At 35.7% G+C, this 27,049-nt stretch overlaps 1 protein-coding gene across 3 annotated transcripts in view; it reads right to left on the reverse strand.

Moving 5' to 3' along the window:
- Positions 1-27,049, reverse strand: part of ZCCHC7 (zinc finger CCHC-type containing 7) — a 245,239-nt gene that overhangs the window by 36,071 nt on the left and 182,119 nt on the right. For all 3 annotated transcript variants that reach the window (XM_082657262.1, XM_082657261.1, XM_082657263.1), the window contains exons 3-5: positions 20,013-20,056; positions 18,664-18,789; positions 17,340-17,510 (exon numbers count right to left, since the gene is read on the reverse strand). In XM_082657262.1, coding sequence (XP_082513388.1) covers positions 17,340-17,510; positions 18,664-18,789; positions 20,013-20,056 — 341 coding nt within the window. The remainder of the gene's footprint in view (positions 1-17,339; positions 17,511-18,663; positions 18,790-20,012; positions 20,057-27,049) is intronic.

Raw genomic sequence — 27,049 nt, forward strand, 5'->3', positions numbered from 1 at the left:
AGAAAGCAGAAACTCAGTTTAAGTGAGCTGTTGATAAAGACAGGGGAAAAAAAAAATCCCAAAGGACAAATCAAAAATGTAGATTTTGTTAGGATTTAGCTGCTTGTGGCAACCTTCCTTGTAGGGAAAAAAAAAAAAAAAGAATCCAGAAACATTAATGAACATCTACTATGGGCAAGTACCTATTTTTATTTATATTCAACTGAGGTCACCTCAGTAATGTTTTTAGTTGTTTGAAAATATATAAAAAAGAATATTTGATCAGATAAATCTGATCTTGTATTTTATAGTTAAGCTTTGGACTTAAAAAAAATCTTAAAATATTTTGATCACTGGTAAAAACCAAAAGTACTCCACATCATTCTCAAAGTTGATATACCCTTCTTCAGTTTACTCAAGCTTACTTGATTCTTTTTTTCAACAATGTTTAAACAATAATAACAACCCCAGCTTCCTTACTAGCCTTTCCCTCTTGCCTTTCTTTCTTATAGAACCAGAGATCTATCACCTGAAGGCTGGGAAAGTGCGTAGCAGAAAGGAGAAACTTTGGAGGGATAGATCCCTATAATTTTGATAACCTATCTGGCCACTTTAGTAGTGAGTATATAATCCATGTACACAGGTCAAGAGAGAGGTCTTATTTCCGGCTCTCTGGCATCTTAACTCCCTCTTTCTATAACTTTCAGCACACTCAGATCTCCCATTTTTAAACAAGCAAACAAAACATCCCCTGAAAAACAATTAAAACTCTATGCTGATGACACCCTTTAATTATAACTGCTAGGAGCTGATTTCATTACCCCTTTGGTATTGGTACTTATGTTCTGAGTAACTGTAAACTAGTTCTCAAAGGTGCTATACCACCCTGTTTCCTTAAGCTCACTAGCAGGCACCAGAAGTTTTAAACCAGATTAGTAAGTGATAAACTAAAGGTAAAATAATTTTAAAATGAAAATTTAGACTTTCTTTATAAACCAATTATACAAAGTCCATCACAAACAACAGATACATAGAAGAGCAAACTGGTTCAAATCACTGAAAATAATCCTAATTCATCTTAGCCAACTACATTATACTCCTTTTATTTATAATCATGCCCTGTCGTTCAGTTCTAGTTCTCTGATTCTCACAGAATTCTCCTGGGAAAATTTTCTTTTCATCTTCTCCCAAGAATCTTATAGCATCCAGGATATGTCAGGTATATGAGTAATCACCTTTAGGTCCAAAGTTGTGCTGAGACTGTACTAATTTTACCCCCAGAAGCTTTTTTTAAAAAATAATAAAAAAACATTAAATATTATTAAAGTAATGCATATTCATTATAAGAATAGAAAATACAAAAGCCACCTGAGATAATTACCATCTGAGATAATTGCAAACATTTCAGAATATTTCACTCCAAACTTTTTTCTATATACAAGCAATAAAAAATTGAAACCAAAATTTAAGAAACAATACCATTTACAAGAAAATGAAATACTTAGGTATAAACCTAAATATGAGGGGATTTGTATATACTGAAAACTACAAAACTCTGACAAGAGAAACTACAGATCTAAATAAATGGAGAGATATACTATGTTCATGGATTGGAAGACTCAAAATAGTGGAGTCAATTCTCCTCACAGTGATCTACACAGACTGAACACAATATCAATCCAAGTCCCATCAAGATTTTTTGTAGGTATAGACAACTCATTGTAAAACTTAAATGGAAAGGGAAAAGAACAAGAATAGCTACAGTAATTTCATAAAAGATGAGCAAAGTTTAAGAAATCAAACTACCCGATTTTAACACTTACTATAAAGCTACAGAAATCAAGAGAGTATGGTATTGGTGATGGGACAGGTACCTAAATCAGTGCAACAGAACAGAGAGTCCAGAAATCAATTCACACAAATGTGGTCATTTAATCTTTGAAAAAGATACAAAAGCAATTCAATGGAGAAAGAACAGTCTTTTCAACAAATAGCAAACAATTGATCACCCAACAGTAAAAAAATTAACCTTGATCTAAACCTCATACTTTATGCAAACATGAACTCAAAATGGATCACAGATCTGAATATAAAATATGGAACTGTTTGAAAGAATACACAGGAGAAAATCTTTGCTAATTGCAGTTGGGTAACAAGTTCTTGGAAACGGCCCCAAAAGCCTGATCCATATAAGAAAAAACTGATATATTGGATTTCACCAAATTTTAAAACTTCTGCTCTGCCAAACAAACAAACAAACAAACAAAACAAACTGTCAAGAGAATAATAAAAAGACAAGTAATAGACTGGGAGAAAATTTATGGAAATCACATATCCAATGAAAGACATATCCTAAATATTGAAAAAAACCCTCTCAAAACCCAACAATCAGAAATAGACACTCTAATTAAAAGTTAGGAAAGTATCTGGACAATTTACCAAAGAGGATATAAGGATGGCAAATAAACATATAAAAGGATATTCAATATTGTTAGCCATTAGGCAAATGCAAACTAAAATCACAAAGAGATAGGTACTACACAACCATTAGAATGGGCAAAATAAAAAATGCTGACAATAACAAATGCTGGTGAGGATACAGAGCAGTTAGAACTCTCATCTTCCTGAGAGTCTCATTTTGCTGGTGGGAATGCAAAATGGTACGCATACTCTGGAGAACAATATGGCTGTTTCTTATAAAGTTAAACATACAGTTATCATAGGATCTGTAATCTCCACCTGGAAATTTACTCCAGAGGAATGAAAACTATGTTCACACAAAGACTGTATACAAATATTCATAGCAGCTTTATTTGTAATAGTCAAAAGCTATACATAACCCAAATGTGCCTCAATGGATAAACAAACTGTAGTACATCCATAAAATGGAATACTACAAAGGAACAAACTACTGATACATACAACAACTCATATGAGTCTTCAAAATATTACGTGAAAGAAGCTGGTCTCAAAAGTTTACAACGGTATGATTCCATTTACATGGCATTCTTGAAAGGACAAAACTATAGTAACAGAGAACAGATTAACGGTTGCTAGAAGTTAAGGATGAGGGGAGAGTGACTATAAAGCATGAGGGAGTTTTTCAGGGTGGTAAAACTCTTCTGTATCCTGGTTGTGATGGTGTTTACATAAATCTATACATATTCATAAATTGAACATCAAAAGAAAAAAGAGTCAATTTATTATTAAAGAAAAAAAAAGAATGAATATAGGCTTAGATTGCATACCACACTATTCCTAAAATGTTTATAAGCAGCAACAGAATAATGTACATTAGATTTCAAGGTAAAAAGTTATAAAATGAATATATGTTCATTACAAAAACAGAAAATAAAGACCAACAGAAATTTTAAAAACCTTTATAATTCTTGATATAACTATAGTAAGCAGTTTGGAATACTTCATTTCAAACTTTTTCTATGCAAATCTATATACACATATAAATATGTATATTTATACAGAAATTGGATATTTCATAACTTTTGAAATTTACACATTTCATTTAACATACTAGTAACTTCTTTATATTTCAATACTCATTTCCACATCATATTTTAAATGCCTAAGGTTATTCCATTATATGGGACATACTGTTAAGTCACTTAAGTTGGCCCTGAAGTTAAATATTTGAGTTGCTTCTAATTTTCATTATTATAAACAACTCTGAGGTGAACATTCTTGTAGCTGTATCTTTGCAAACATCTATCACTTAAACTCCAGAAAGGTTATTCAAATGTACTTTCCCAGCACAACCTAACACTGAATATCATTATTATTGAGACATTTTTTTCTTCCTACTAATTTGTAAGAGCATTTTATATATTATAGGTAATTATCCCATGACATATTTTATAAAAATCTTTTTCAAGCTGTGGTTTGTCATTTAACTTCATTAAAGGTCTCTTTGGATAAACTTCTTTTTAAAAAAGTTAAATCTATTCTCTTAAATCTATCCTCTATTTCTTTTATGGTTTCTGATACTGGTGTCTTTGTTTTCTAGTAGGAGCATTTAATATTTACTTATTGTGATAACTGATATATTTGGTCCTAATTTTGTTCTCATCCTTTTTGTTTTTTATATTCTTATTGTTTCCAATTTCCCCTATTGTTTGCTATATTAAGTTTCCTTTGCCTCATTTTATTTTATTTATTTATTTTTTGCAGTACGCGGGCCTCTCACTGTTGTGGCCTCTCCCGTTGCGAAGCACAGGCTCCGGACGCGCAGGCTCAGCGGCCATGGCTCATGGGCCCAGCCGCTCCGCGGCATGTGGGATCTTCCCGGACCGGGGCACGAACCCGCTTCCCCTGCATTGGCAGGCAGACTCTCAACCACTGTGCCACTAGGGAAGCCCATCCTTTGCCTTATTTTAAATTAGTAACCTAAAAGTTACATGGCCTATTTTTTCTTTTTTTAGTTGAAACAAACTTTTATTTTATTGGAATTATCTATGATCCACATTATTATAGATTTTAAATTTTTTAAAGAATTTTTTTCTAAAATTAGTATTAAGTTTAAAAGCAGATTAAGAGGAAGTATTCAGACATGTACTGTATGCTTTCCTGATTTCACTGTTCATTGCTGCTAATTTTATTCTCTGACTTTTCCAATAAATTTATAAATGCACAACAGCTTGGCTGTGTCATCTATTTTTCTTTGAATGCTCTAGCCTCCAGAGATTTCTCCACTACCTTCTGGAATTTAGTATTGCACAGGAGAAGTTTGATGAAAATTTGATTGTGTGTACGTGTATGTGTAATGTATGTTTTTGTTTGCATGATTTTTGTTTGTTTGATATCCAGAAATTTCACTAGGATATGTCTAGATGTAGGCCTTTTTTCTCCCTCATACTGAGTGTGTGCTCTTTTGATCAGGATTTCCTTTGATCATTTTGCTTTGGATTGCTTCTCTATCTTCTCTATCCACACTGTGAAGAATGAATTAGGATTTTCTCAGTTTCCTATTTCCTGTAGTGAGTTTATCTCATTTAGGGTTATCTCTGATTCCATTTTTACTCTACCATTTCTTCACATATGCCTGTAACTATTTTTTATTGCTTCATTAAAAAAAAAAAAAAGAAGAAAGGAAAATGAAAAACAAAGGAAATAAAGGAGGCTTATGTGAATGTCGCCAGTATTGGGAACTGAGGTGGTATCTGCCAAGGACTGCACAGGTCTCTGATCAACTTATTCATGGAAAAGTTTAGATGTGATCAAGTTTTAGTTTTCTCGATCAGATGTCTGGCTTGTTTGTGAGGAACAGGGAAGGAATTATAATTATAGAGGGATCTGCAAAGTAGGGATGTTTTATTACACTGAAAATCATCTGCTCCATTAAAAGACCATTCATTTTGTCCCAGATTTTTATAAATGTACCAAGAGTTCTGTATAAGCATCCCTAAACCAGGTAAGGCAATTTACATGTTACAATTTGTAAATTTAAGGTGTATGGCTGGGCTGTGTTACTTTGATAGATTTATATACGGTAATATGATTGTCAAGGAAGCAATATTTATCATATTACATCATTATAGTATAGTATTATAGACTATATTCATTATATTGTGCTTTACTTACTGCTAGTTACAAGTTTGTACCCTCAAACACCATCAATATTATCCCCTCACTCCAATATCGTAGTAACTACCATTTTACTGGGTTTTTTTTTTACAGGTTTAAGTTTTTTTTTTTTTAGATTCCACATTTAAGTGATATCATACAGTACTTATCTTTGTCTGACTTGTCTTGCTTAGCATAATGTGCTCAAGGTACATCCACGTTGTCACAAATGGCAGGATATCCTTCTTTCTCATGGCTGAATAATATCCCATTGGATATATATATTACATCTTTTTTATCTATTCATCCACTGATGAGCATTTGAGTTGCTTCCATATCTTGGCTATTGTGAATAGTTCTGCAATAAACATGGGTGTGCTATCTTTTCAAAACCCTGATTTCATTTCTTTTGGGTATATACTCAGAAGTGGGAACTGCTGGATCATATGGTAGATCTATTTCGAATTTTTCGAGGAATCTCTGTATTGTTTTCCATAGTGGTTGGACTAATTTACATTCCCACCAACAGTGTGTAAGGGGTTCCCTTTTCACCACATCCTCACAAGCACTTGTCTTCTTGATAGCCAGTCTAACAGTTGTGAGGTGTTATCTTAAAATATTAGCAAACCAGGATTTCCCTGGTGGCGCAGTGGTTAAGAATCCGTCTGCCAATGCAGGGGACACAGGTTCGAGCCCTGGTCCAGGAAGATCCCACATGCTGCAGAGCAACTAAGCCCATGCGCCACAACTACTGAGCCTGCGCTCTAGAGCCCACGAGCCACAACTACTGAGCCTGCGCTCTAGAGCCCACGAGCCACAACTACCGAAGCCCGCGTGCCTAGAGCCCGTGCTCTGCAACAAAAGAAGCCACCGCAATGAGAAGCCCGCGCACTGCAACTAGAGAAAAGCCCACATGCAGAAACAAAGACCCAATGCAGCCCAAAATAAATAAATAAATTTTAAAAAAGAACAATTAAAAGGACTGTACACCATGGCCATGTGTGATTTATACGTGGACGCAAGAATGTTTCAACATACGCAAATTAATAAGTGTAATTCATTACATACCTCAACATAATAAAGGCTATATACAATAAACCCACTGCTAACATTATAATCAATGAAGAAAAACTGAAAGGGTTTCTTCTGAGATCAGCTACAAGACAAAGTTGCCCACTCTCACCACTCCTATTCACTGTAATAGTTGTCCCTTGGTATCTGTGGGGGATTGGTTCCAGTAGCTCCTGCGGGTGCTAAAATCCTTGGCATCCTTGGATGCTCAAGTCCCTTGTATAAAATGGTATAGTTCAATGCATACAGCTGGCCCTTTGTATCCAAGGATGTGAAACCCGTGGATACGGAGGGCTGACTGTACTGGAAGTCCTACCTAGGGCAATTAGGCAAGACAGAAATAAAAGGCATCCAAATTGGGAAGAAAGAAGTAAAACTGTCACTATTTACTGACAATATGATCTTATATAAAGAAAATCCCAAACAGTTAATCAAAAACTCTTGGAACTAATCAATGATTTCAGTAAAGTGGCAGGTTACAAAATCAACTTACATAAAACAGTAGCATTCCTTTACACTAATGATGAAGCATCAAAACAAGAAACAAAGAAAACTATTCCATTCATAATAGCATCAAAAACAACAAAATACTTAGGGATAAATTTAGCCAAGGAAGTGAAAAATCTGTACAATGAAAACGATAAGACTTTGCTGAAAGAAATAAGAAGACACAAACAAATGTAGACATCCATGTTCATGGATCAAAAGAGTGCTATCTTTTTAACGATGAGTAAGCTAAGAAAGATAGATGTCCATAATTAAGACTTTGAATACTTTTAGAGGTTGAAAATCTTTTCCAGTTGCTGTATTTTCCTTCATTATGTACTATTTGAGGGAGATGATCAGAACCCAATCAAAAAGCTGTATGGAATTTTAAAATATATATATTATTTATTTATTTATATATATATTATATATATATTTATATTTATGTATGGGAGTTGACCTTAGCCTGTAATGCTTAGTAAACAAAACTTTTAGTCTTCCAGGTGTTAATGAGGATCTGACTTCCTTAATTTCACTCTTCAAATTCATAACTTAGATAACTATGTCTCAGAATTTGTCCTTATTATTGGATTTAAAAGTTAAATTTAAGTCCAAGGTGAGGAGTATAATGATAGAATGAGTCAGAAATTTAACAAAATTCCCAGTGGCCCGCTGCTCTATTTATCAAAAACTCATGTCTTCCCAATGTGACTGCACTGAAGATTAGGTTCATTCCTAAGCCAAATAAAATTCTCAATAAAATACTAAAGTTTATTTATCCTTTCATTTTTAGAGCTGCTTGTTTTATAGACTGTTCAGGGACAATCTTTCTCCTCTTTTGATGTAAGTTAGGGGTCTAGAAACGGAACCATCTCTATCCTCTACAAACTTATTCTTAAAGCTTCTATAAAGAAAATGTAAACCTGCTCTCCATCTGCTAGTTCTACTGAAAGTGACTAATACTAGGCCATGAGGCATGTGCTATAGGGAAACTTGGGGAGGCTGGTGGAATTCATCAGGTTAGTCAGAGATGACTAGAAAGGATACCATTCAGTTGAATTTCAAAGTAAAGACTGGTCTCTTCTTCACGCTTTGTACTAAATTACATACCGTCAGTTAAAAATGTAGAACTTTTTCCCTGGTAAGGTTATTTCCATAAGGTTAAACATATTTTTAACCACGAAAAGTTTCAGATATTCATTTCTTAGGTAGTTTGGGAACAGTTCCAATATATTATTAATGACTAATTCTGGGATTTACTCTCTGAACAATGAACACATATGAATTTTCACTAACATCATGAATTCTGCAAAGACCCATCAAGAGAATGAGACCTCTAACATAGAAGTCTACACTTAACTTCCTTGGGGGCGTATTCTGGTCTCCCAGGTAAATAAGTATCTTATAAGCCTATTCAACAATTATTTTTCTATTAAGCAAATCAATCCATCCCAGCCATGACCTCTTCCTTCAACATTATGTTTTAAATAATGAAATATCGTGAAAAATGAGAGTAACAAAGTATATCTAACCTGATTTTCTTTATTCTCAAAAGTCGGTTCAATGCTCAGGTGTCAGCAGAACTACATTTTAAACTAAGTATTCATATCAATCTATTATAATGATATACCTCTGATATTTTAGTTTTTTCAGAGATAATCTTTTTTTCAAAATTATTCCCTTCCTTCTTCAGCATTGTGCTTTTATCAAAATTATTTTGTGGTACCTTGAAAAACTTTTTAAAGTTTTTTTTTGGGGGGAGAGGGCACATTTACTACACTTATTTTTTACTCATCTACTCTTATTTAGGCATTTTCATTTTCTTAAGGAGATCTAATGTAAGTCAGTGGTTTGTCCTTACTTCAATCAAGTTCAGCAGGAAAATGTTTGCCTATGATTTTTTGAATTATAAAAGGTTATCATAATCTGAGTTTTATATTTTCTTTTCTCGAATTTGTCCTTTCAAGCCAATGAAGAAGATACAGTATATTCCATCACAAAATGATAGATGAGATTTTTCCATATGAAAGCTGAGGGCTGACAGACCAAAAACACAGGACTGCATCAATACCTGTAATATTGGTTTAAAAAGGAGACACTGAAGAAAATCATTTGAGAGCAATGCAAATGTTTTTTGTTGTTGTTGTTGCAAATGTTTTTTAAAACACCAGGATTACTAAAGATAGTGAAAGGGAAATATAGAAAAAGGATTTCTTTTGCCTTAGAAACTTCATTTTATTTTACACATATTGTAGATATTATACCTTTTAGAAAGCCTGTTGAAACTTGATTTGAAACATTATTCATAGATGTTTACCTCTTAATGAGTCAAGCTGAGAATGTCCAAGCCTATACATTTAAGTGCAGGATTGGACAACCTTCAGAACCATTTGACTAGAGCATGAGTAGGTAAGTGAAGTCTATGGTCTCTAATTCATTCACATTTGCTTATTCAATAATCCCATTATACATATATATTTAGGAGCCCACTGAGCTCCTACATGGGTAAGGCACTATTCTAGAAGCTGGAGATACAGCAGTGAATGTGTCTGAAAACAGACATGGAACTTATATTCTAATTAGAGGGGAGAGAAAAATATATAGAATGTAAGATATAAGTGTTATAGAGAAAAAGCAGGGAAGAAGGGCAAGGAATGCTGGAGGTTTTAACTAGGGTGGTTAGGGAAGGGCTCTCTAAGAAGGGGACATTTGAACAGAGACATGAAAGAGATGAGGGAGTGAGTCACTGTGGATAACTGGGGGCAGAGTATTCCCAGCAGAGGGAACAGCAGGTAGAGGGAAATCATGTTTGGTCTTTCAAACAGCAGTAAGGAGACCAGGTGGAGTAAGCAACAGGGATGTAGGCAACAGGGATGTCTATACAGGAGATGTTGTCAAGAAGCCAGACCACATGTGGCCTTGTTGGTGACTGTAAAGACTTTTAGCTTTTACTCTGAGGGAGATGCAAAGTCTTATTTGAGGATTTTAGACAGAGAAGTGATGTAATCTGGGTTATGTTTAAAAAGGACTACCCAGTCAGCTGCTGAAAACAGACTATAAAGGGCCAAGGAGGCAGGGAAATGGTTTAGGAAGCTATTAGAATAATCCAGGCAGTAGATGCTCGTAGCTTGTGCCAGGGTGATTGTGGTAGAAATGAGGAGAAGTGGTTAGGTTACAAATTATACTCTGAATCATTCTTTCCAGGGTTAAAACAATGTATTAAATTATGATACATTTACTATCACATCAAAAAGAATATAATACCTAGGAATAAACCTACCTAAGGAGGCAAAAGACGGGTACTCAGAAAACTATAAGATACTGATGAAAGAAATAAGAGATGCCACAAAGAGATGGTGAGATATACCATGTTCTTGGATTGGAAGAATCAATATTGTCAAAATGACTATACTACCTAGAGTAATCTACAGATTCAATGCAATCCCTATCAAATTACCAATACCATTTTTCACAGGATTAGAACAAAAAATGTTACAATTTGTATGGAAACACAAAAGACCCTGAATAGCCAAAGCAATCTTAAGAAAGAAGAATGGAGCTGGCGGAATCAGGCACCCTGACTTCAGACTATACTACAAAGTTACAGTAATCAAAATGGTATGGTACTGGCACAAAAACAGAAATATAGATCAATGGAACAGAACAGAAAGTCCAGAGATAAATCCATGCACCTATGGGCACCTAATCTATGACAAAGGAGGCAAGGATATACAATGGAGAAAAGACAGTGTCTTCAATAAGTGGCACTGGGAAAACTGGACAGGTACATGTAAAGGAATGAAATTAGAACATTCTCTAACACCATACACAAAAATACACTCAAAATGTATTAAAGACCTAAATGTAAGACCAGATACTATAAAACTCTTAGAGGAAAACATAGGCAGAATACTCTCTGACATAAATCACAGCAAGATCTTTTTTGATCCACCTCCTAGAGTAATGAAAATAAACAAATGGGACCTAATTAAACTTAAAAGCTCTTGCACACCAAAGGAAACCATAAACAAAACGAAAAGACAACCTACAGAATGGGAGAAAATATTTGCAAATGAAGTGACCGACAAGGGATTAATCTCCAAAATTTACAAACAGTTCATGTAGCTCAATATCAAAAAAACCCCAACCCAATCAAAAAATGGGCAGAAGAGCTAAATAGACATTTCTCCAAAGAAGACATAGAGATGGCCAAGAGGCACATGAAAAGATGCTCAATATCATTTATTATCAGAAAAATGCAAATCAAAACTACAATGAAGTATCACCTCACACCAGTCAGATGGCCATCATCAAAAAATCTACAAACAATAAATGCTGGAGAGGGTGTGAAGAAAAGGGAACCCTCCTACACTGTTGGTGGGAATGTAAATTGGTACAGCCACTATGGAGAACAGTATGGAGGCTCCTTAAAAAACTAAAAATAATAGAGCTACCGTATGATCCAGCAATCCCACTCCTGGGCACACATCTGGAGAAAACCATAATTCAGAAGGAGTCACTGCAGCACTATTTACAATAGCCAGGACATGGAAGCAACCTAAATGTCCATTGACGGATGAATGGATAAAGAGGATGTGGTACATATATACAATGGAATATTACTCAGCCATAAAAAAGAATGAAATAATGCCATTTGCAGTGACATGGATGGACCTAGAGATTATCATACAGAGTGAAGTCAGACAGAGAAGACAAATATCATATGATATCACTTCTATGTGGAATCTAAAAAATGGTACAAATGAACTTATTTACAAAACGGAAATAGAGTCACAGATATAGAAAACAAACTTATGGTTACCAAGAGGGAAGGTGGGGGGATAAACTGGGAGATTGGGATTGACAATATACACACTACTATATATAAAATAGATAATAAGGACCTACTGTATAGCACAGGGAACTCTACTCAATACTCTTTAATGACCTATATGGGAAAAGAATCTAAAAAAGAGTGGATATATGTATATATGTATATAACTGATTCACTTCACTATACAGCAGAAACTAACACAACATTGTAAATCAACTATACTCCAATAAACATTAATTAAAAAAAAAAAAGAAAAGTGACTTTCCATGAGAGGAAAAGATATAGAGTTAGAAAGGAAAAACAGTCCAGAAATGGCTAGCGATTTTCTTCCTTATTTTGTCCTGTCTTCAAACATAAGAGCAAGTAGGCAAGCAAACAAATGCTCAGAAAATACTGACCCTCATGTATGTCTCAAGTCCATATGATTACAGGAAAACTCACTTACCTGGATTGAGAATTCCTATGGCATTACTTTGCAGCTGATATTTCCAAAGACAGGTGACATGTTATTATAGGCAGAGTTACTTGGCTCCCTCCTATGGTCTAGGTCATTTTCTACACTTTCCAGGTATGTATTATTTGCAAGTCACAAAGCTTAGTCTTCTGATACTCTCTTATTTAATTTTCACCATTCTTGATGCATCTCCAACACATCACTTTTTACATTCTTTTACACATCTGCCTTTCTTTTTATTTATTTATTTATTTATTTATTTATTTTTTGCGGTACGCGGGCCTCTCACTACTGTGGCCTCTCCCGTTGTGGAGCACAGGCTCCGGACACGCAGGCTCAGCGGCCATGGCTCACGGGCCCAGCCACTCCGCGGCATGTGGGATCTTCCGGACCGGGGCACGAACCCGTGTCCCCTGCATCGGCAGGCAGACTCTCAACCACTGTGCCACCAGGGAAGCCCCCTACATCTGCCTTTCTTACTATACTCTGAGTTCCACAAAGGCGGGGACCGTATCTTATTCATCTTTATCTCTTTAGTACTTGGATTACTGCTTAGCATGTAGTAGGCAACCAACAAATTTTTGATAAATATAGAAAGTTTATTTGGATGGTGGAACAGTGGAGATGTTTTTGAACAAAGGCAGAACTAATTAAACAAAACCAAATATTTGAATTAAGGAAGTCTTTAAGTCAAATCTTGGCTTAATTATTCAGCTCAACAATTGTGTTCCAGCCAGTCTTATTTCTGGCCAGTAATATCTCAATAAGACTGTGAAAAGGATAAGAGGTGATACTTGTACTAGGTACTCTGCATTTCGTGCTGGAAATCCCCATGATTAAACTAAACTTAAAAAAAAATCACCAAAATTAAACTAAAAAAATACTAGTTTTCAGTTTTATGTATATATTTGTTGAGGGGACATTCACTGGGCACTAATGTCTATGCGAAAGCCTACACAGCTTATATTTAGTTCTCATTTTTAAAATAAACTTTCGAGTTGCTAAAAATATTTTAGTATACAGTGATACTTAAGAGATTCTTTTTTATAGAATCAAATATTTAAAGAAAGGAATCAAGTGAAATATATCCTATAGATTATTTTCTCCCACTACATTTAAAAATCTGACTTAAAGCAGTGACTCAAGTGCTGAGCGCCCCACAAATAGATGGCATTTTATTCTTATAAATGATGGTTAAAGGAGTTATTTAGTATGAATTGGGATAGAAGACTGAGCAGGAAATTTGAGAAAAAACTGCTGGAGAAAGGAAGAAAATTCACGTTCAGGTTGCAATTATATCTAATGCTGATTAACTCACTCATTATGCTTTAATGTAAAAGGGTGACAATCTCAACAACAGAGACTGCCAAGGCTGAGATGGTCTTTTGTGAGAAGCATAGTTCTATGGTATCACAGACTTGGTTCTGTGGCTGAAAATTAACAGTCTACAATGCTTTGCTGATCCTCAGAAATTCTTTGAAGAGCTGAAAACTTTTTAAATAAATTATATTTATTTTTATTTGGAAAATATTTTTCTTCATCTATTTTATAATGTATTGATATTTTAAATATCGTAAGTTTATTATCAAAGTTGTTTATTAGATCCACAATATTTGCAGGTTTAAGACAGAAACTTGAGAGGATCTTCTGAGAAGGAGTTAAACTGACAATGTCTAGACTGTCAGTAAGTGAACTTTCTCTATGTACATTCATGAAGTACAGCATCATTTTAACTTTGAGACCTTGAGTAAACCCTAAGCTTACAATGTCCTGGTTTTCTCTTTTGTAAAATGGTAGTAATAATAAATAGTATCTATCTCATATGATGGTAATGAGGATTACATAAATGACTCTGGTGCAATCACAAAAATCTACTGAGCACCTACTAAGCACTGAGGATACAGCAGTGAACAAAGCACTCCCACTCCCCCTTAATAGGTAATGAACTTAGCATAGTACTTAAAACACTGTAAATACTCAACTAATTATAGCTATTGTTATCTTGGTAATGTCAGATATAGCCCACAGAATGGGACTGTATGTGCAAGATAAATGTGTATAGACAGTTTAAGATTCTTGGTTTATTTAAAAGCTATCAGCAAGAGGAGAGAGTCTGTGGTAGATTCAAAATTGGGATTCTTTACATACTTCAGATTCTCTTCCTTTGGGAGGTACCAGTGATCCAGGTAGACTTTAGTAGGTCTTGAGTCATCTGTCTATCCTTTACACTGCAAAACTCTGGAATTTCACCCAAATACTTTTACATAGTAGTTAACAAATAAAGAGCTTTCCAAGCTGAGTTCAGGAGTCATTATAGCAAGAATGTGAGTATGACTCATGAGCTTTCATTATTAATTCTCTTTGCACATTTAACTGGTACTCTGGCATTACAGAGATTCTGGTGTGGCTATAGGGATGTATAAAGCAAAAATGGAAGTTTCTTGATCTCCTTAATTTATAAGAGGTTAGGGCATCTATAGTTACCCAGGGCTTCATAAATCCCAGTAGGTGAGAAGATGAAAATGACAAAGAAGGGTGGAGAACAGTATTGTCAGAGGGTTTTAGCTTTAAACGAGTCAAGGATACCTACACAAAGAGGGAGGAGAAATGATTTAGAAGCAGTCATGGCAGGTGAGACAGAGGCTGATCCTAATCAACCTAATTCAGAGGTATGTGGGTCAAGAGAGAATGAGCAGCAAGCATTTGAGAAGGTTGCAAGGGAAACAATATTTTCTGTGGAGGACCAGGTTTCAAGACAGATTTAAAGCATGTGTGGGAATAGCTGAATAGTCCCAGCAACCAGGGGCCAGAATGAAACTGCTCCCAAGTGAATCCTCATGAAGACCTTCTGGGATGGTGGAAGGACTTCAAGTTTCTTCAGAAGGAGTCAGTGGAGCCCAGGTTGGATTGGGCTCCAAGGGAATTCTATACCAGGTGGGCAGGCTGAGAAAAGATCAATTCATGTCCAGAACTTTCATCATGTAATTAAAAAAAAACCCAAAAAAACCCAATGGTAGGTCTTGGTAGATTTAGGAGAAAGGGTGATGCCTTCTCTGAAGTCAGCCACAGTCTAACCCTATCTTAAAAACTTATATTCACTGGGGTTATTAATCCTCAAGGCCATTTTAAATAAAGAGTTTAACATACATTAGAGGCCAAAATTAAGAAGTTAAGCAGAATGAGCTATAGATTTAATTCACAGCTAATTATATAACCTTTTACAAACCATTCTTAACTGTTCTGTACTATAGTTTCTTATTTCAAAAAAACTGCTCATGACAATGACTGAGCCTCTTCTGTTATCACACGCAAATTAGACCATACCTATAAGAGTCCTTTGGAAGAAAGAAGTTAAAAAATATGCTTTTAAACCTAACGTCCAAACTAGAAAATCTTTCTAAGAAATTATAATTGACAACTCAATGCAGAGAACAACAGAATAAAACTAAGACAACTTAGAATTTACTATTTTTAAAACTTAGTAAATATTGAAATATAAGTTTAAACTACTTTGGAATGAAATGACAACTTCTATCTCTATAACTTGTCTTAAGACTCATATTCAACCTCACTAGGGGCCTAAGAAATATAAATTAAAACAGTAAGATATCATTTTCTCCTTATCTGATGGGACAAAAATTTTAAAGATTGATTACAGCTAGGGTTCAGAGTACTCTTAAACACTGCTAGCAAGTGGATACACTGGTACAATCTTTTAGAACAATCTGACAATATTTATCCAGAGATAAATGTACATATCCTTTAATTACACAATTCCATTTAGAATATGACTTACCAAAATACTCTTACATGTATGCAGATATATAAAAAGGTGTTTACAGCAGCAATGTTTGCTTAAAAAAAAAATGAGTAACAGTATAAATCTAAATGTATTGGTAGAGAAATGGCTGGGTAAATTGGTAAAAATGGAATAAAAGTTAGCCATGAGAAAGGTAGTCTTTATGAGCTGACACAGACACATTCATAAAGAATTAAGTGGAAAAAAAATTAACTTATAGGACAGTGATCCTACTTTGATTTGTTTATAAAGATCCTTTAAAAACTACAATCAATAATTCTTTTATTATTTACACAAGAAACACATATACCAAATATTCATATTCTAGTTTGTCTTAATCTGAAATTCATCCCAACAGAAAGTCATATTAATTTTTTAAGCAAAAGGCTCTAGGTACAATTCAATATAAGGAAAATTTTAAAAATATTTGTGCTTTGTATCATGTCTTTGGGAAGTACAAATTAAAGGGAAAAAATTCTTACTTTTTTTTTTAGATACTGACTTCTATAAGCCCTTCTGGTTGAAATTGTGACTAAAATCCCACAGACATTTATAATATGATGCAAAATGACGTCTAAAATAACAATGTGCTAAAATTTAACATGCTACAAGTAACTGAAATGTCTTCTAAGTTACTTTTGTCTTCTTAAATCTAAAGAAAGATCTAAGATAAGCATATTTAAAGTATTGGTGGCTTGTCCTTCTTGCATGAGAATATTATACCACCAAGAGCCACCAATAAGCAGCATCAAGGCAGGCTTCATATAGACCTTTGTATACAACTGTTAAGTGTTTATATATATATTTTCATCTAACTATGAATGAATAGGTACACAAATTTTACATGTTATTTATTACATACCTCTTTAATTACAACCTGTACTTTGGCAAGCACATTAAGCCAAAGAAGCCAGCACAGGTTTACAAGATTTATTGATGCTGCCTCCTGATGAACCCATTCAGTAGGATCCCTATCCTGAGATATTAGAGCACTGATTTACATGATCAGTGGCCAAAGGGACATGACTATCATTATACACAGTGCATAGTAAACATGCTTTTAAGTAGGCTGGCAGATGGTTACAGATTGGCACAATGCCCCCAAAGTCCGACAAATTAGTTACATGCAGGATACTCACATCAGCATAGTGGCCTATCATATCACATCTGTCACACCGTTTTCTCCAGGAAGGTCTTTCAAGACATCTGTGAGTAGAAGACATAGGCAAAGAACAGTCTAAGCAAAAGCGGGCCGGACAGGCATACTGGAGGTGTCCTCTCTCGGAGCAGAGGCAACAGGAGCGGACTTTCTATGTGGCAGACAAACAGAAAATCTCTTTAGCAAAATACTTCAGTCTCAAATAGAATGCTACTGTTTCTTTTTCAGTATAATTCCATAAAAAGTTATTTCCAATTTGGGAACACAATGAAGGTCTTGAGCATAATTATAAAATCAAACAAAATGTCTGAAATCAGAGCTTTAACAAAACCATCTGTATCCTGTTGGTTGCCAAAAAGGCTTAGTCTGCATGTACTATCATCTGGCATCTATTTCTTATGCCTCGTCTTGTAGAACACTGACAAAGTGGAATGTGTCTGAGAGGGAAAGTAGGATGATGAGGATCTGGAAGCTAGGTCATAGGAGCAACAGATACAGAAAGAGGCTGCTTTGCCAGGCAAAGACAAAGAGGAAACAAGACAGCCATCTCAAATATTTGAAAGGTAATCATTTGGGAGAGGAAGTTGGTAAGGGAAGGAATATTTGTTAAGGGCTTACTAGTGTCAAGAAATGTCTAAGGGGCTTCCCTGGTGGCGCAGTGGTTGAGAGTCCGCCTGCCGATGCGGGGGACACGGGTTCGTGCCCGGGTCCGGGAAGATCCCACATGCCGCGGAGCGGCTGGGCCCGTGAGCCATGGCCGCTGAGCCTGCGCGTCCGGAGCCCGTGCTCCGCAGCGGGAGAGGCCGCAGCAGTGAGAGGCCCGCGTACCGCAAAAAAAACAAAAAGAAAAAGAAATGTCTAAGAGTTCTGTGTTATTTCAAAGATTGATGTATCTGTTTAACATAATTTACATCAATAAACATTTATAAATGCCTAAAATTATAATTTTCTAACAATGAAAATTATCCCACAATGAAACAAGCCGTGTCATAAAGTAGAACGTTTAGAAGTGAAATGAGTCTCAGGAATCAATCTGATTCAATCTTCTCATTTTATAGAAAAGAAAAGAGAAGCACAAAAGGTGAAATGATTTGCCTAAGGTTGTACAACTACTAATGGGATGCTGAAATTGATTCTGGCTGTAGATTTATTGTTCTTTACTACTACTCTAGGCTGCGACCTACATAAACATGTAATATGAAATTTAACACATATATAACATTTGAATTGTAAGGTTATAAGGGTTCCAACCCTATGATTTTGATTTTAACAATGTGGAAAGACACATTACATATTTCACATACTTGTGGAAAGGGGCAGTTTTTTGACAAATGGCCACATTTGTCACAATTTCTACAGGTAACGTTTTTGTTGACTGAATAGTATCGGTGGGTCCATCTTCCAGATGTTCTTTTTTTACCTATCTGTGCCTAAGGGAAAAAAAAGATCAAGAATTAAAATTATCTCACTCTGTTCAAGAGAATTAACAGTCAAAATCTGTTCAATTTAGAACTTAGAAACAGGGAACTTTGTATTCTTAAAAGGAGTTAGAAAAACTTAAAAGGGGTGCCATGAAAACAGCTCTACTTTTTGTCTGCCCATCTCCCCTATTCTTTTACACTTCTCCATATGGTTCCATTTCTTTTTTATCTTTCTCTACTTACGGTTCAGGTCTAGTAGGGGCACTGAAATGCATCATTTAGACATTCCAATGGCATTCAGAGTCAAAGATATTGCTGACATATATCTGGATATATACCATATTTTTCTGAATGAGAAACTTGCTTAAATTTTTAGTTAGGGGTTGGTGTTTTTTATGATTTTGTCCTTTATAAAGTTATAAAACCACATAGTGACCAAATACATTCCTTCTTTTGAACAGCCCAGGGTTACTGCCTACAAACTGGATTTTAATTTCTAAGAGAGAATGAGATAATTTCCTTCCCCTAGAGTCCTTTTAAGATCCATTCTGCCTACACTGATCCAATTCTAGCTGTCCCATATTCTAGCCAAAATCCAGTATCTTGCAAGAGAACATTAGCAAAGCATATCATATGGACTATTTAAAGAGGAATACCTAAATGCCAACCATGCTTTTATCTTGTTTGGTACAATTCCATCTTTGAAAAAAACTTCCATCTTTTACTTGTTATTCTGCTGAACTGGCCAAGTAGGCCTCAAAAGGAGACACAATCTAATTATCTCTTAACATTTTCCTTACACCAAGTTGTAAAATTACTCTCTTTTCTAGCCATCTGTCATAATTAAGGCTAATAATTGACAAAGACAAACACCTGCCACATCCTAAATATAGACTAACCATTTCCTTACACTGAAGAAGCAGTTATTTCCGGTGTTGATCTTTAGTGGTATCAGGCAAAATGGGCTGAGAGGACTTACCATAGCAGAGAAGAAACAAAAGGGAAAGGGGACTAGATCATTATGGCAATTAACTGACTGACAAAAATCAAGGCTGAAATAGGCTTCTGAAAAATTCAATCACCCATAGACTAAAATTAAACTTTTTCTTACAAGATACTTGGACTGCTGCTACTTTTAAAAAGCTTATTAAGTCATCATAATGAAGTGAAACTACACCTCAAAGAAAATTATTATTCTATTATTCATAACTTCAAAACTGTTTTGATTTTACCTCAATGTCTTTGTCACTGATGAACCAGTTTACACCATCTTCTCCTACAAAACAAATAAAATGTTACTAGATCTTGACACCTTTAAAGCACTTGATTGACAATAAATTATTCAATCTGTCAGTATTGAAATTGAACCCCAAAGGTGTAGTGAGAAATGTGAACCCCTTAACATCTTATCTTGACACCGTCATTATTTGTGTGGCTCTGAACAAATAGTTAACCTCTCTTAATCTCAGTCTCCTTACCTGTGAAATGGGAATAATAGTATTTTCCCTGTATACCTAAAAAATATTGTGCGAATCAAGTGAGATACGTGAAAATGCTTTAAAAACCATCAAACTATAAACAAATATATATATATATATATATATATATATATATATATATATATATATATATATATATCACTGAAGGGACCAAAAACCCAACAGCAGGTGCAGAGAGAAATCTTATCTGAATTTCCCTTATCTGACTAAAAGCCTGCTTTGTGAGTCAGGTGCCACAGCCCCTCTCCCCAACCCAGAAGTCTCTAGTCAGGAAAGTCACTGACCTTGGGTACCAGGACATTCCCCCAAAACTGTGTAAACAAGCACATCAAAACCTTCTATCAGGGCTTCCCTGGTGGCGCAGTGGTTGAGAGTCTGCCTGCCGATACAGGGGAAGCGGGTTCGTGCCCCGGTCTGGGAAGATCCCACATGACGCGGAGCGGCTGGGCCCGTGAGCCATGGCCGCTGAGTCTGAGCGTCCGGAGCCTGTGCTCCGCAACGGGAGAGGCCACAACAGTGAGAGGCCCGCGCGCGTACCGCAAAAAAACAAACAAACAAACAAAAAAACCTTCTATCTTCTGAAACCCTAAATCCTCCCTTTTGTTAAGTTAGTATACAAACCTTTACCTTTGGCTATTTAGTGAGTTACTCATTACTGAGTGCTTCCACCCTTGGTCTTTTCTCCTGTAACTCTCTCTATTGTCAGTTAACTCGCAGGCCCCCCACCATTCAGACCCAAGTAGGTAGAAGAAAGGTTTTTCCTTCCAATATCAGTATTAACTGTGTCCCTGTGTCCACCAGCTTCTCACTGTAACATTTTTATAAGGTGGACTCTGAATACTATCTCATGATTAGAGCTAGGAATTTAGCACTGTATTTTACAACATCAAAAATAGTGAAGTAAAAGAGCAAAAACAGAAGGCCAAATATCCAGAAGACAGTGACCAACCTAAAAATATAACTGTAAAAACCTACGGGGGTGGGAGCCCTACATTTTTCTTTATCAGCTGTTTTCTTCTCTTTGCACTGCCCCTTTACAAACTTGCAAATGGCTGCTATTCCCTTGGTCCATCCATGGCCAAGGAGGAAGGGACATATGACTAATGCAGAAGTTAAGGTGTCAACAAAGGACTGAAAGATTTTTTCTTCCCCCAAAGCAAAGATTTCCTCCTTCCTCCTATCTACTCTTCTTCTCTATCTCAAAAACACAAATTGAGCTTGACTCTTCTTTGAAAGGAATTTTGAAGAGACATGAAGTAATCTACATTTTCCCAGGCCTACCAGGAGTAAGTGTCTAGAGATACATTTTAAAATAAAATACCTTTACTAAGAAAACCAAGAGGCTGCTTTACAAAAAGACCAATCCATAGGAGAGCAGAGATGCTGTGCTGATGATTATTTCCTTTGTAAAATTCGGAGGCTGCATCCATATACTGAGAGTGGAGAATACATTAAATAGCAGCAGCTTCATCATCACCATCCATGCTATTATTCTTTCATTCAAAGGATTCATCTAAGGAGCATGCTTTGCTGTAACTTTCAAAGCTGCCTTTTGTACCTCCATGTCCTTCATCATTAAAACTCAAAATGACCACTTAAAATCACTTTAATTATAAAACTGGCTTAATATTGTCCTTAAAAAAGGAACTCCCAAACCAAGGAAATGCAAAATAGCAACTGTTACCACCCCCAAACTCCAATAAATTTACACATGAACAGAGAATATTGAAAGAAGGAAAGGTTTACAAGGGAGATCAGCTCCATTTAGATTGTTTTAACATACCCGTGGAATTCAACAATATTCTAGGTTACATACTAACTCCTCCTCGACAAGCTACAGTATATTCTTACTGTAGAAAATTTGTCAGCAAGTACACAAAATAGGCTTCAATTACAAATGAAATCAGATTTCTGGGTGGTAAATGAAGTAAAGACATCACGAGGAAAATATAAGTCAACTCTTGGCCCTACTCATGGTTCAGTTTTGGTTCTACCCTAGCAATAACTGACTCTAATACCTATCCTGTTTGCTCCTTAACTCCAAATCCCAACCTAATGAAAGCTTTGTCTAAGAGCAACTCATTACAACTTCCACCAGCAGCCAATTCTCCACTTTGCTCAATTTCTGGTAAGGGACTTGTCAGAAATGTGGGCTCCAGACTTAACCCTATCTCTTATTTGCTGTGTGGCGTCGGGCAGGTTATTTACCCTCTCTGGGTCTGTTTAGTAATGGGTTGGATAAAGTGGTATCCATGGTATCTTCTAGCACTAAGTTTCTGTGATTCTATCAAATTTTCATTCATTACTGGAATCAAATACATTGTTACTTAGCCTACATTACCTAAATCCTCCAGGTCTTTGCAACCAACACAGAGTGTCTTGCCTTAAAGACAACTTCCCACAGGGCCTGGGAGCACCCATCTTCTATGTGTGTACCAGCCAATGCCACAGAACATAAAATGGGATTGCCCTAAAGTGTAAAATTAGGACTGCCCTAAAGATGCCTAATATCAACTCTTACCTGCTTTATAGCCTTGTCTTGCTAAGATCCAGGACTATGATTCTTTTCAGACTTTAGAACTGTAATCAAAACAATAACTGATAACTCTCTTTGCATTAAATTAGCTGTTTAACAAACATGTATTGAAAGGTTACAATAAGCAAGGTGCTATAGGGTAAACAAAACTGATAAGAGCTTATAACTTAGGCAAACACAAAAATATAAAAAGAAAAGGAGTAGGAGAGAACCAAACAAGATACTATGGTAAATTCAGAGGAAGAGCAGATATCTGAATTTAGGGAGAAAGGGGAAAAAAGTCACAGAAGGCTGTGCCATAAAAGAAAACTGTATTGAGGTATAATTTACATATTATAAAATATACCCACGTAAAAAATACAGTATGATGCATTTTGACAAACGTACACACCTGTGTAACCACCACAAAAATCAAATGTAGAACATTTCCATCATCCCAAAACGTCACCTTGAGCATATTTGCAATCAGTCCCCCACCCGAGGCAACCACTGATTTGCTTTCGCTCACGACAGATTCATTTTGCCTGCTCTAGGACTGCATAGAAATAGAATCATACATTATGTACCATTTTGTATATGGCTTCTTTCACTCTGAATATTTGTGAAAGTCATCATTCATGTTGTTAGGTAGTAGTAGTTTGTTCCTTTCTTACTGCTGAGCAGTATTCCACTGTGTGGCCACAACAATTTGTTTAGCTGTTCATCTCCTGAAGAACATTTAGGTTGTTTCCAGTTTTTTACAATTATAAATAAAGCAGCAATAAACATTCTAGTGAGACTCTTTCTTCTTACTTGACATAAGTTTTCATTTCCCTTGGGAAAATAGCTAGGAGTAGAATTATTAGATATGGTAAGTATGTCTTTACCTTCATATGAAACTGGCAAATTTTCCCAAAGTGATTGTATCATTTTACACTCTTGTCAGCATTGTATGAGAGTCCCAGCTAGCTTCATAATCTCACCAATACTTGGAATTTCAGTTATTTATTTAAAAAAATTTTATTGATGTATAGCTGATTTACAACACTGTGTTAATTTCTGCTGTACAGCAAGGTGAATCAGACATAAATATATAGCCACTCTTTTTTACATTCTTTTCCCATATAGGTCATTACAGAGTATTGAGTAGAGTTCCCTGTGCTATACAGTAGGTCCTTATTATCTATTTTATATATAGTAGTGTGTGTATGTCAATCCCAATCTCCCAATTTATCCCTCCCCACCTTCCCTCTTGGTAACCATAAGTTTGTTTTCTATATCTGTGACTCTATTTCTGTTTTGTAAATAAGTTCATTTGTACCATATTTTTAGATTCCACATATAAGTGATACCATATGATATTTGTCTTCTCTGTCTGACTTACTTTACTCTGTATGATAATCTCTAGGTCTATCCATGTCACTGCAAATGGTATTATTTCATTCTTTTTTATGGCTGAGTAATATTCCATTGTATATACATACCATATCTTCTTTATCGATTCATCTGTTGATGGACATTCAGGTTGCTTCCATGTCTTGGCTATTGTACACAGTGTTGCCATGAAGACTGGGGTGCATATGTTCTTTCGAATTATGGTTTTCTCTGGATATATGCCCAGGAGTAGGATAGCTGGATCACATGGTAGTTCTATTTCTAGTTTTTTTAAGGAATGTCCATACTGGTTGTACCAAGTTTGGAATTGTCAGTCTTTTAAAATTTTAACCTTAGAATGGGTGTGAAGTAGTATTCATTATGATTTTAATGGGCATTACTCTGATGAATACAGTGAATAAAGCCAGTTTTACTGCCTCCTTTCCAATCTGTATGCCTTTTCCTTCTTTTTCCTACCCATTGCCTTATGCAGGACTTCCATTATGATACTCAATATTAGTGGTGACAGCAGATAATCTTTGCTTTGTTCCCAATTTTAGGGAAAAAACATTCAGATATTCACAATTAAGTATACTGTTTGTTGTAGATTTTTCATAACAGGTTGAGGAAATTCCTTTCTATTCCTAGTTTCCTGAGTTTTTAATATGAATGTGTGTTGAATTTTATCAAGTACCTTTTCTCTATCAACTGAGATAGCCCATGGTTTTTCCTCTCTCTCTTAATACAGTGAATTACAGTGATTTCATTTTCAAATGTTAAACCAACCTTGTATTCTGTGATTAACTCCACTTGGTTAGGATGTATTATTCTTTAGAATATGCTGCAGAATTCAACTTGCTTTTATTAAGAATTTTTACATCTGTGTTCATGAAGGATATTGGCTTATACTTTTCTTATAATGTCTGTCTGGTTTTGATATTGGTGTAAAACTGGCCTCACAAGAGTTCGGGAAGTGTTGGGAAGAGTTTGTGTAGGACTGGTATTATTTCTTCCGTAAATATCTGATAGAATTCACCAGTGAAGTCATCTAGGTTGGAGTTTTCCTTGTTTGTGGACCAAGAATTTTACTTGTAGGAAAGTTTTAAAACAGTAATTCCATTTTTTAAGTAGATATGGAGCTATTCACATTTTCTATTTCTTCTTGGGCCAGTTTTGATAATTTGTGACTTTCAAGGAATTTGTCTAAATTGTTGAAATTATTGGCATAACGTTGTCCATAATACTCTCATTCTTTTCCTTTGAATAATCTAATTTGTACTTATGCCTATTCAGTAAATTTTTTATCTCAAATATATATTTCAGCTCTAGAAGTTCCATTTGCTTCTTTTTTATACCTCTCATTTCTCTTATTCTATTTCTCCCTTCCTTTAAATTTCAGAGTACATTTTTAACAGCTGTTTTAAAGTCCCTGCTGCTAATTTCATATTCTCTGTGATTTCTAGGTTTGTATCACTTGACTGATTTTTCTCCTGGTTATGAGTGACATTTTCCTGCTTTTTTGAATGCCTAGTATTTTTTTTTTCCCCTTGGTTGCTACTGAGGTACACTGTTGAGTGTCTTTTTTTTAATTAAAAAAATTTAAAATTTATTTATTTATTTTTGGCTGTGTTAGGTCTTTGTTGCTGTGTGCGGGCTTTTTCTAGTTGCGGTGCGAGGGCTTCTCATTGCGGTGGCTTCTCTTGTTGTGGAACATGGGCTCTAGGCATGTGGGCTTCAGTAGTTGTGGCACGTGGGCTCAGCAGTTGTGGTGCACGGGCTTAGTTGCTCCGCGGCATGTGGGATCTTCCTGGACCAGGGCTCGAACCCATGTCCCCTGCATTGGCAGGCGGATTCTTAACCACTGTGCCACCAGGGAAGCCCCTGTTGAGTGTCTTGATTTTTTCTTACTTTAAAAAGTGTGAGACTCTGTTTTGACACGCAGTTAAGTAATCTCCAGATCAGCTGACACTTTTGAGACTTTTAAAGCTTTGCTAGGGTAGGTCCAGAGTAGCTTTTACTTAGGGTTAATTAAGCCCTACTACTAAGATGTATCTTAGTAGTGGGGTCACTACTGAATGTCTAGGGTGTTTAACACAGTCTCTCCAATCTGGCAAGTAAGAACTCGGGTTAAGTTCTGGGAATTGTTTGGCTTCCAGTAGGTTTTTGTCCACATCTAGTGGAGTTCTGCCCTATCCATGGGCAGAGAACTCAGTATCCTTGGTATTCATCGGTACACCCCAATGCAGATTTCTGGAGTTATATCCGTTTCAGCTCTCTCTCTCTCACTCCAGTACTATGCCTCACAAACTACAGCTTCTTTAGCCTCTCTGAACTCTGATCTCTGTCTTCTCATCTTAGTGAGATGGCCATGTTGTGCCTGGGTTCCCTTTCTTAGCACCATGATGCAGGTTGATTGTAGGGTGCACCTCCTTCATTTCCATATTCTCATGTATCATGGTCCAGTACTGCCTGCTGTTCAATGTCTGAAAATGTGCTAATTGATCTGTAGTTAAGTCAATCCACTAAAATTTTTCATTTCATTTTTTCATTTCAAATATTGTATATTCCAGCTCTATAGGTTCCCTTTGGTTCTTTTTTATATCTTCCATTTCCCTTCTTATTATATGCCTCTTTCCCTTTAAACCTCTGTATATTTATAATGTCTGTTTTAAAGTCCTTGTCTGCTAATTTCATCATCTCTTGTCAGGAGGGCAAGTCTGGTATAAGTTAACACAATATGGCTGGAAGCAAACATCTTGAATAGGATTTTAACAGGTGATGAAGGACACAAGTAAAAAGGAAAGGCACAAGCAACATAATGAAAGAGGTAAAAGGATACAGCAAACAATACAGGTTGACTGGAACAAAGGGTGTGATAATT

The sequence above is a fragment of the Grampus griseus genome (assembly GCF_964374135.1).
Source record: "Grampus griseus genome assembly, chromosome: 6".
In the NCBI taxonomy this organism is placed as follows: Eukaryota; Metazoa; Chordata; class Mammalia; order Artiodactyla; family Delphinidae; genus Grampus; species Grampus griseus.